Below are 12090 nucleotides of genomic sequence, written 5' to 3'. Positions count from 1 at the left end.
CCTCCCACAAGGGGAACATCTCAATACACTGATGTAGGAGGCTCCGGCAACTGAGAAGTTGAATCACAGTCTGAGAAACAAGGACTCTGTCCCAAACAGCCACAGCTGTTTATTGCTGGTACAGGTATCTGGGTGCTTTTTTTCTCTCACTACAGCTGAGCTGGTAGCAGAACTCTGTCCCAGTGCTGCAGTCACTACACGAGCCAGCAATCAGGTTTGTGCTGCAGTGAAGACAATACCTCCTCTAGCTTGGTAGGATACCCTTACAGTACAAATTCTAGTCCACCTGTGGAACCTAAGTATCTCTTATTACAGCAACAAATCAGCCTTTTTCATCAGTAAATAAAGTTTAGACTTTATTACAAAGTAACAGCAGTGTTATTCTGAACATTCAGTTTATGCATAGGTAATTAAGCACAAATCACGCAGGACATTCTTCACCTTTTAACTGTAATGCTGATATTGCTTTTATGGTGTTGGACATCAAGTACAAGTTCATCTCCAGCCTGAACTGGGATGGGCTCATCCAGAACAACTGCAGCTTGTTTCCAGTGTGAGGACTCATCAGATGTGTCCAAGCTATGGTCTTCATCTAGATGGATGTGATACCAGAAGGGAATGGCAGTGACCTGGCCGGACTTACAAATTTGTACCTAAAAGTATTTAAAATAATGATCAGTTATACTACTTTGTTCTTTGAAAAGGAAGTAGTTCAAACCATTTCAATCCTTTTCAGACACACCTGTAGGCAAATTCTGTATTGAAATGTTTAGCCCACAGGAGCAATTAAGAAACAGCTCTGCAGAAGAGTAGTTAAATGCACTTTTGGCCCCAGAACTCACCTTCACTTCTCTGCTGGGGCTGTTCAGCAGAGGGCTCATGAGATCCAGCCTTAAAAGCTCTGCTGGCTTGCTCAAGGGTACACAGGGTAATGTGGAGAGATCCAAATACACACGAACAGGTACCTGAAAGTATAGACCAGAACTTCAAGCAGCAACAGCCATTACAAAGGGAAAAGGTAGTAAACTTAATCATAACACTAAAGTTGCCAGGAATTACTGGAATGGCTATCAGAGATAGACAAAAGGCAAAATACAGCCCTCTAATCCCTTTTGAAACACTGGAATATAGTTGCCTGGGAACAGTAACTGCACAGTCATTCTTCTGTACAGTAACGGGGACAAAACTTCCATGCCAGTTCTAAAACAAACATCACCCATTTTATTTTATCTCAAGGTCCCTGTGTGGTCACAAAAACCTCAACAGTGTTTTTTCCTAGTTCACACCAAATCTAAACAGCTAAACAGCTGCAGCTTTGAAACCATGCCTGGAAGCCACCCACCAGCTTCCTACCTTGAACTGGTTGATGAAAGGGGCTATATTAAACCCCAGGGTTGGTTCTGTTCCTTGAACAGCACTCTCCAGCAACAGAGACTCTGATTCTACAAGCACCCCATATACCAACACATACTGTGGGAAAATCTTCCCTCCACTGTGAAGCAAACACCTGTAAAATAAGAGGGATTTCACCTGTAAAGCTGATCAATCAACAGTAATAAAAGAAGAGTAAATACATTTAAGAAAGGCACACTAGTTCTTGCTCTGAAGTCAAGTGCTCCTAGGCATAATGTGCCATCACTAAACACAAAGGTTAACAGTAAGGTTTCCCTAGGCCCACAGAAGGGGATAAATCTATTTCACACTTAGTTACCCATTTCCATTATTTTACTACTTCTCTGCCTTCCTTCCCACTCCTCCTGCTGTGAGGAAGAGCAGCTTTGCTGCTGCCTCCCTGGCTGTTCTCACACCACGGGTTTGTCTTTTAGCAGGACCAGTTTGTTCTGACAACCGTTTGACATGTACATGAATCTGGGCTTTACTAAACTTGGACTAAAAGCTACCTTGGTTATTCTTTGTTATCCTGCACCCTTCTGACAGACCAAGGAATATGATCATCCATATTCTTTTATTCTATTAAAAAAAAAAAGGAATCTGAGATGGTGAAATCTTGATGCTTTAAAAAAAATGTATACAATGGTCATGCCAGAAACACTGGGAGGTTCAATCCAAGGAAAAACCCTTTTTCTACAGAAGAAACATAACAGTAATTACATCGTTACAAGGAATATTCTTAAAATTTTTCAGGTAATTACAGATTCCTAGGAATATTTTTGTCCTTTTATACTGTACCTGGATATTGCAGCCTTTTCCATCACTTCCTGCTGGATTAAACCTGATGTCTCTATAACATCCAAGATAATAATACTCCACAATTTGTCTGATTTGGGTCTCTGTAGCACCACACTTTCTTCTTCTAAGTGGCTGAGCCAAAACTCTAATGTTTCCTTAGGGAAATGGTTTGCTTCTGCAATGACATGAAGTGCTGCCTGATGCTGATCTTTCTCAACAGAACTGTAGGCTCTAACTGGCCCAAGCTTGCCAGCTATAATTGGCAGGATGGAGAAGCCTTCAGATACATCTAAAATGTACAAAGCATCAGGATCCACACCTAGAGAGCTCGTGGTTTGATTCTCTTGGAGGTTTATCCCACTGCCATGTCCATCAACGTCCATGGAGTGCAAGTCCTTACTTGGATTTAATGACAGCAGCACTTTGCTCATGGCAGCTTTAAAGCATTCGTGGTAAGCTATGTCATTCAGCAGGGCTATTTCTGTGGATTCCAGCACACACACTGGAGTGCTGCCATCCTGTTTGGTGCTTGTCTGAAGTCCAGCCAGAGCATTACATAATTCAGCCTCATTGCCCAAACTCAGTGTATCCTCTCTGTCACTGAAATCCATCCCACACTCTGAAGGCAAAGAAGAAATCTTCTGGATCTTCAAGTAGCAGTCTTGGCAGCAAACTTCCATCATCACAGTATCTCCAGTCTTCACAGAATAATCTTGGCAAAAGAGCATTAAAAAGTCGTGTCAGTTACAGACACATCACGGAAGAGCCTTATGGTGCTTTTAGCAAACAAACAAACCAACCCACCCACCCCAATATCTCATTTGTTTGTATCTGTGCCACAGTATGAGGAGATCAAACCATCAGAGTGCGTGCAGAGCAGGCTGACCAAGATAGAGAAAGGCCTCAGGGGCAAGGCTTATAAAGAGCAGCTGAGGGCACTTGTTTTGTTCAGCCTGGAGAAGAGCAGGCTGAGGGAAGATCTCATCACAGTCTAGAACCCCCTCAAGGGTGGCAGTGGAGGGGAAGGTGCTGATCTCTCAGAGACACCACGTGAGGAAATGGAAAGAAGCTGCATCAGGGAAGTTCAGATGGGACATTCAGAAAAGGTGCTACACCCACAGGATTATCAGTCACTGGAATGGGTCCCCCAGGGTAGTAGTCACAGCAGCATGCCTGCCAGAGTGCAAGGAGCACCTGGATAATGCTCTTAGACAGGTGATTTAATTTTAGGTAGTCCTGCAAGAAGCAGGAAGCTAGACTCTATGATCCTTATGGGTCCCTTCCAGCTTGAGATATTCTAAGATTCTAGGAAACAGGAAAATAAAAGGTGGGTGGATAGAGAGTAGACACTGTTAAAAATTACACTGCCAATGCCTGTACGTGGAGGGTATTCAAGTTGAATCCCACATGGGGCAAGGGGTAGGTAGGAATGTTTAGTTTTGGTTTTGTGGCAGCAGCAATTCCTACCTCACCTTGCCCCCCCTTCCTCTCCTATGTTGCTAGTGAGCCAGTCAGTAGCCCCACTTTTTGGAGATGCTCCACAATGCATTAAATTCAGTACAGAAAAAAACCCCAACTTCATGAAAAGCTTTCTCCCAGACCTCATCTGCTTAACAGCAAAGTCCCACAAACAAGCCCTGATGAAGAGACTGTGCTCTACAGACCAGAAACATGATCAGGAACCACCTCTCAGCTACTTGCTGTTGAACTTCCAGTCCTATTTAGACTTTCTAATCTCTGAGATAAGCTAACTTATCAAAATGAAAAAAAAAGCCCAAAATGAAACCAAGTTAATGTAACACAACAAGCAAACCCACAGGACATACCAAGGAGGCCCTGCACAGGATACACAGCCTGTTCCCAGCAAGTTTCCTCACTGGGACTTGTAGAGAGAGAATGCTCTTCATCAAGCTGCAGTACAAACCACACCACAACAGCATCCAGTATTCCCCCTTCAGTGACTGGCAGGCTGAGCTTCCAGGGCTTTCTAGCTGCCAGACTTTTCAGCTCCTGACCAAAGCAGAAAGAGAAAAAAAATGGGGGAGTTTATTTCCATAAATAAAAATTGGTTACATTAAACTAAATCGTCCAAAATTTCTGCACCAATCCATGAGGGCACCCAACAGAAACAAAGTTACCAAGCCTCTGCAATACCAATTACCATCATTAGTAGTCATTAGCATAGGAACTGTCTTCCCACATGCAAGAGCCATTTCCCTCATGGACAGCCCGCATCCGTGAGAAGCAAACATGCAAACATCTAAGAACACACATTTAAACCCACTGAAAACTGCAAGAAAGACTTCAGACTGGCAGGGCTTGCCTTACAGAATGAATAAAAACAGAGTCAGGCTTTTGGCTGAACTCAAGCCAATGCTCAGGCACATGTTTCACTTAAAACCTGTGTTCACTCAGTTCTAGAAATACTGTGTACTGTGAATTTGCTCAAACACAGGCTTGCAGACTCATTTGAAAAACAGGAAGTCAAACATCTTTGAGGGTGTTTTATCTGCTATTTGGGCTATCTATGCCTTGTGTAAAACCTCAGGCATGTACAATCTCACTACTGGGAAGACCTAAAGGTCTATCCTAAAGGAATCATTTATAAATTCCCCAATAATCTACAAAGTTTTGAATATGTAACAGGAATAAAGTCTTTTTCCATGTACAATTTATTTTTCTCAGGAATTACTTTCTGCTACCAACATTCACAAGCACAAAAGGACCAGCACTAATGTTTTAGTTCCAGCATAAACCAATTAACAGGAGGTCAAGCACAAGGGACCAAAGGTTCTCTCAGTCACAGCCATTCTGCTTAGTAACACCCCTTCCAAAACATTCATCAACTTCCTGATCTGCTTATGTCAACACTTGTTCTCTGTACATTTCAATCTTAAAATACACATGGCAAAAGAAAAGTTCATGTCCTGCTCTGAGGACAGGACTAGCTGTCACATGCTGGGTTTCTTATTCTTCCCTCTTCATTCTGTGCTCTCCAAGAGCTTGTCTATCCCTCTTCTCACAACTGAGATGGCTGAGCAATGGGCAAGTTAAAATTACCAAATGATAACAAAGTTCACAGTAAGATGTCACTGCTCTTCAGTAGAAGAGCTCTGCTGCCAGGCATCCTTTTGGTGTCTCCTCAGCTAGTGAAGGAAAGAGTAGTCAGTTGAAGCTTTGCTGGCATCAAGCCCCTTCAAATAAGACAGCAAGAGCACAAGCATGCATCTGGTTCTTGGTTTCTGGCAATTTGGAGAGGTACAGAAGTGTATTTGATATTAGAAGTATTCTTCCTGGTTATTCCTCATCAGCTGCAGGCCCAAGGTTTTCACCCAGGGGGTTCTAGTAACTGCAGTGTTACATTGCCATCACTTAAAAACTCATTTGAAGGCTTATTTGAGCATTCCCTGCTCTCTGCCATGCTGCTTAACCCATACTTATTTCTCACATTTGCCATTTTATAAACCTTCTTCTCTTATTTATGCCAATTACAAACTTAAACAGCCGTAGCACATCAGGATGGCAATTTATCAAGTAGTCTTGTTAAGAGAGAGCAAAGGAAATAAAGCAATGACACAGGAATAGGCAGTAAAACCCCAAAATTATTTAATGCCACACATGTCCTCTGAATGAGAAAGACCTACAAACAGAAGGAAAATCTACAGCAAAAATGCAGTGATTGAATTTCCTATGTCTTGATCCACAATTTCTCACATATTCCACACCACAACTTCTCATGAAGGATTAGGAAGAGCCAAAATCTGTAACTGTTGGCAAAAGCAGAGTTCCTTTAGGGCCTGAAAGTGAGACTGAGCTTTAATTACTGGCTGCAGAGGTAAACACTTCCCCTGCCAGTGGCACTGATCTGCTGCCAACAAACAGCACACAGGAGTACCCGGCTGGGCGCAATGTAATTACAGCCACACCTCATTCCCCTGCCTGGGAGGGACTGAGCTGCTGCTGCTAATAACAGCAGTCATAAAGTAATCACCATAAAGCAGCTGCTTTTTTGAAATTATTATTATTTGTGGATTTTGACTTATTATTTCTCTGAGCTGTACTGATGTCTTTGATAGCTCCTATAGCTCAGTTTGAAAAACACGGTTGTACTGTATTTTAAGCCTTCTTCTCAGTTCTGTCAGTTTAGGCCTAGACAGCACAAGCAGAATAAATGCAACATCCCTCTAATTCTTTGAAACAGTAGTTTAGAAAATAGGTCTTATGAAATTACCTTACTAGTGCTAAGTGATTTCTTACCTGAATTTCTGTTCTTAGTTGGTAATCCTGCTACTGTTTTTAAGTTTAGGAGAATTTTTTCTAATTACAATAGGAACAAAGAATTTTTTTCTCATTTTTAGCTGCATTGATTGAACATCCAGGTGTGGCCATGATACAACACATAAAAAAACCCCCAAAACAAAAATCCATGCTGAAAGTAACCTACCAGTGTTTGGAACTGCCACATTTGCCCAGTGACAAAGTAACAACAAACAGTAACAAAGGATTCCCAACCACATCAGTGATTCATAACAGAGGCACTTCTTCCTTTTTACTTACAATATCTTAACAGTTCATGACAGGATCACTCCATTAGTCTAACCAAAACTTCAAAGGAGCACTTCTGAAACATGATTTAAAGAATAACACTGTTCTTTACTCTTTAAAATTATCTTTACATGTTTGCCAGCAGGCAGATGCTTAAGAGCAGACATCTCTCAGATGAGAGCAATAGTTTCTTATTGACGCTGGAAGCAGAAGCAACATTAGGTCACAGAGATTGCTCCCAATAGTATACTGAAGAGCCTTGTCTTATTTCATTTTTCATCTCAGGATGTCAGACAAGCCAACTAGGAAAGGCTATTGATTCAGAAACTGCAACTCCTGGCCAAGCAGCAGCCAAGAATAATTTCATTTATATAACAGAATCTATTTTAAGCTCTGACTCAATGCCAGCTCCTCACCACAGGTCAATGAGCAAGAAGCACACCAGAGATCAGCTGTATCATCTTTTTAGCAAGCTCAGCTGCAGGGGCTGAGCTCCTTGCTTTCCAGTTCAGGCCTATTCAGCATACACATACAAATGTATTTTGTGCTAAATTTTAGACTAGATTTTAGAATGCCCTATTACAGAAATACCCTAAGATACAAAGGAGCTGAAGTGTGGAATCAAATGGTTGAATAGAATAATTTCTTCATCTTAACATTTACCCAATACCATTTACATTTTTATGCCAGATGGAAAAATACAGCCTTTCTCCTGACTTCAGGAGCTTTGTGAAGACTGACTTTAGAGAGATAAACTAAGTCAGCTCCACAACTACATAAATCCTTCCTTCCCCTTCCTGTGCTGAGGCTGGCAGCTGTTTGGTCTTATGGTGAGGTAGTTTATGAAGTTCTTGGGCTCTGCCCAATAAACAAAAAAACTCCACTTTCAAAAACAATACAGACTGTCATCTGAGGAATCACATCACCACACAACCAGACAAGCATCAAAACCAGCAGAGGATTTCAGAGCAGCCCTGCCAACTTTGCTCTTGTGAACTGTTCTGAAGTTGAACCCAAAACCAAATGACATATGGGACTTTCACTACTATAAAAAGATTACTTAAGAAGGGAGTAAGAAAAATCATTACCTGCAGATCGTTGAAATCTACTGTCATAACTTGACAGGGCTCTGTGAGGGCTCTGTAACCCCCAGGAATCCGACTGAGCTTCTCGGTGGTGTAGGGCTCCACAGTTTCCTCTGAGCCAGCAGCAGCATATGTGGGACTGAAGAACTGCACTGAATTGGACAAGCATACACCAGCAACTTCTTGCATTCCCACTCTGGGAGTAAAGGCAAACAGAGGAGAAATTAAATTCCAAGTAATTTGACCAAAAACCTAAAGGAAATTCTCCCTAGGCTGACTAATTGTTTTAAAAGTACAGAGTGTTAGAATAGAGAAGTTAAAAAACACTAAAACAATTCTGTGGGGTTTTTGTCATGTTCAGAGCAGCTCTAAAGCACAGAAAATGCACCTCACTTTCAAGAATCAGAACTGAATGCTGTCACCAGAAACTAAAAAAAAGCCCAATACATATTAAGAACTTCACTATATCTTAGGAAAAAAACCCCAATACCAATCAGAGCACAAGCAATGAAGCATAACTTAGAAAGAATGGGACAGAATACAAAGTAGAAGATCAGATCAGGCACAGAGAGATGGCTGTGATATGCAAGATTATCAACAATTGACTGATTATCAACAATTGCTGATTCTCTCTCAGCAAGATGAATCAGTGTTTGATGATAAATTAAACACACTCTTACTTCAGGAAAAAAAAATCTTGTATTCATTCAATTCTGGGCTCTCTGTCTACTTCTAACAACGGAAAAAAAATTAAAGCACGAGGAAAAGTTCGAAGAAAAGTTGTATTAATTGTTCAAGGCAGAAACTGTGCTAGATTATATAAAAATCATGAGAAAAGAGATATTTCTACACTGCTATTTCACTAGGCCTCCTGCTCAGAAAAAACCATCCAAACCCCAAAGCTCTCCTGTTGATTGTGAAAACACCTGAGGAAATGTGAAGGTATGAACATCAGAGTAATTTAAAGAGATCTGTGTAGTTTAAATCTGAGAACAGGCAAGTGTTTTACATAAAAACAGGACTTGTTAAAATAATCTCAAATATTCTTACTGGAGCAAAATGGGATCTCAAACTATAAAGGCAAGAAATTTAAAAGTGACTTTTTTTCCTACAGCATATAATTAATTTGTGATAATCACTTCAGTCCTGCTAATCACCTGACCTTAAGCTATTAAAATGGAACATCAATTCAACAATCCAAAGTTAATAGCAAATTAACTTTCATTGTATTTAAATTTTGTAAGTAATGGTCAATGCCCAGTTTCAAGGCAAAACCTCTTCTAACTGATGAATAATTAACTTATAAAAGAAACTATATTGTGACCATCTACCACAGGAACTTCTTTCTCTTCTGGCCACTGTCCAGGTCTACTGCATTAGAGAAATCACTGATGCAGCCCGGCTGCTTTTCATCCAGTGCACTGGAGCTCCTCTAGAAGTCAATATTTTCTCCAATCTACAACAATATTAATCCTAAACAAAATACCCCAAGTCCAAACCTCTCAGACAGAGACTGTCTCCATACAGCGATAATGTTCTAAAAGATTGGAATAAATACGAAAGTAATTGATACACAGTCAGAACTGGTCTCAGCAAAGAAACTCTACTGTATGCCAGTTCAGAATTAGGCAAAGGACATTCAGACAGATAAAGACAGCTGGGGTTATCAACACTTAGGCTTTACAGGGGTTAGATCCAGGGTTAGATCCTGAAGTGATGTACGGAGCAGATTATAAAGAGGGTAAAATGAGGATAAGGGCCAAGCGTTAATCCAAGAATCTCCAATTCAGAAATCGAGAAGTAATTTTACTATGAAGGAATTAAATTTCTTCAGCATGTGTTAAGAGGCAGGTATTTCAGCATTACTGTAGGGTCAGAAAATCTGAACCCCAAAGGGGTAGGGAGGTGGGGCAAAAAAAAAAAAAGACAGCCTGGAAAAGGGGTGGGGATGGTGAGAGCAGAAATCTTTTTCGTTAAACAGATAATGAGCCATTCAAAAAATAAAGAGTAAAGTTAATATGGTTAATAAAAACAACCAGTCTCTCTTCCCAATTAAAAAATGTGCGTTCAAGCTGTGCTAGAGTTTAAACACACCTGTGATGTCTACGTATCTCTTTGCATTCCACTGCCATCCCAAATATTGTAGCACTTGCAGGAATAACTCTGCCATAGTCTCCAGCACTAATGTCTTGGGTTTTAGGCTGTGAAAACATGAACAACAACATGCAATGAGACAATGGCTTACTTCTACTATTACTGAAAAGCCTAAATTACATCACAGTGAGCCATTCAAGTGACAGTCAAAACATTGCTAAGTTCTTAGTGACTGGTAAAGTCGCTACTCTTTGGCATTCTGTTGACCATTAAAGGACTTTTTTAAATACATTGTCTCAATAAAACCAGGCATCAGCTTTACTCTTCAGTCTACTACTTCTTCTGTGCAACTCTTAACAAAATGCAGATTGAAAAATACTGTTAGACTACAGTGAAACATTCGAGGACTTTTCCATTATGCATCATTCCTGTACTTAACACTAGAGGTCATCTGTTTCAACTCAGTACAAAACAGAAAGTTTCAGCCAGCTAAAACTTTTTTTTTTTAAATGAGCTGGAATCAAGGTGAGGACAAAATAAAGAGAAGTCCTTCCATTAGGATGAATAATAGTTTAACAGAGATTAGGCTACGTAAGACTCCTTGTCATATTAATTTGCTTAATGTACTAGCAAACCCACAAAATATAACGTAAAATCTGAAACCCAGTGGAATTGCTCAGTCTTCCAAATAGGTTCAAATCAGCAAAAATGAATTAATTTTTTTACCAAATTATAACTGAGTGTTCCCAAATGTTACAATGAGAAGTAACTCTACCATAATTCAGCATTTTCTGCCTAGACTGGCTGTACATTTAAAATCCACACAAACCCTTCTGCTGTCACTTACTAAGATGTGGGATAAAAAAGATTTAAAATAAATGAATGAACAGTGATTAAGAGTGAAACATCTGTGATGAAGGAAGGTTACATCAGGGAAACATGCTCTGCAAATATATGTTTACTCAGAACACAGAGCTCACAAAGTACAGTGAAAGTTCTGCCTCACTGCCACTCATCAAAATCAAATTCATGGAGCAAGCCCAGATCATTCATTTTTAGCATACCAAAAGGAATGAAGTATTTAGAAGACAACTGTTTTTCATTCCCATATGTCTGCAATGTGTGCACATGCACAGGTACCCACATCACCTACCTTTGGTTGTAAAAGCAGATGTTCCCAAGCATGTATCAAGCTCTCCACAATTCCTTCTCCAAATAAGCCAGCATCGACTGTTTCTGTGACAACCAAGGAAACTCTAGACAAGAAAATATGATGTGTAACAAACACTCCAGTCAACAATCAATCATTCTTTTAAAGAAAAAAAACCTACCATACCAGTATGAGCTCAGAGCAAAACTTTTACCAAGAGTTTCAGTACATGTGGACAATTTAACTCTTCCAAAAAATTATGTGTTTTGAATTGTTGTCAGAAGTTATTGAAGATGCAGATAAAAGAGAGCAAATATTGAGCAAGAATTTACTGTAAAGCTTCTTGCTCAGCATTTATAAATAAGTTGTGTGGGAAGAATCTAGCCAAAACAGGAAGATGTTTCAGCCTGGGCATACAGCCAATGATACTGCAGAATGTGTATTTTGTGCAATACTATGTACTCATGCATGTGTATAAAAAGGAATTAAAACCCCCAAAACAATAATCAAAGCATAAAAAAATTCTGACACAGACTAACAACTCTAAAAATCTTAAGTCCTCTGGAATTAAATGAGAAAACATATGGCATAATAAAGGAAACACTTCCAGAACAGCAGTAATTTATTTATTAATAGTTGACATCTAGTAACTCATTATATACACTAAAAGGATACATGTATTACGGTAGCTCAGCTGATTAGGGAAGCCAATTAGGCAAGGCTTGATTGGCCCAAACCAGCAGCTTCAGCATTTCAGATCATGAGCCTGTACCATCAGAACTTATCAAATGTTAGTAACTCAATCCTATTCAAAGGCTGCAGAAGTGAGTCACAAGATCTTAAAAGTATAAAAGTGTGTTAAAATGACTTTTATGACATAGTAATCTAATTTTTTCCCCGTTGCTGCAATATCATTACATATGCCCCAAAGCTCTCACCATCAAAGAATTAAACTCCTTAATTTATGACATTGTTGGTCTACTAATAGAAATTAGGATGATCTGAAGAACGTGTTGTCATTCCTGC

General features: G+C 39.9%; 1 protein-coding gene across 1 annotated transcript in view; it reads right to left on the bottom strand.

Moving 5' to 3' along the window:
* Positions 1 to 328: 328 nt before the first annotated feature.
* PRMT9 (protein arginine methyltransferase 9) overlaps positions 329 to 12090 on the bottom strand; it is a 15295-nt gene continuing 3533 nt past the window's right edge. Inside the window, exons 6-13 of the mRNA XM_005418098.3 lie at positions 11068 to 11170; positions 9915 to 10021; positions 7824 to 8016; positions 4017 to 4200; positions 2191 to 2902; positions 1354 to 1507; positions 843 to 965; positions 329 to 653 (exon numbers count right to left, since the gene is read on the bottom strand). Of these exons, the coding sequence (XP_005418155.1) occupies positions 438 to 653; positions 843 to 965; positions 1354 to 1507; positions 2191 to 2902; positions 4017 to 4200; positions 7824 to 8016; positions 9915 to 10021; positions 11068 to 11170 (1792 nt within the window). The 3' untranslated portion in view covers positions 329 to 437. The remainder of the gene's footprint in view (positions 654 to 842; positions 966 to 1353; positions 1508 to 2190; positions 2903 to 4016; positions 4201 to 7823; positions 8017 to 9914; positions 10022 to 11067; positions 11171 to 12090) is intronic.

Source organism: Geospiza fortis, unplaced genomic scaffold (genome assembly GCF_000277835.1).
Source record: "Geospiza fortis unplaced genomic scaffold, GeoFor_1.0 scaffold11, whole genome shotgun sequence".
In the NCBI taxonomy this organism is placed as follows: Eukaryota; Metazoa; Chordata; class Aves; order Passeriformes; family Thraupidae; genus Geospiza; species Geospiza fortis.
This window is presented reverse-complemented; position numbering and strand designations above follow the sequence as displayed.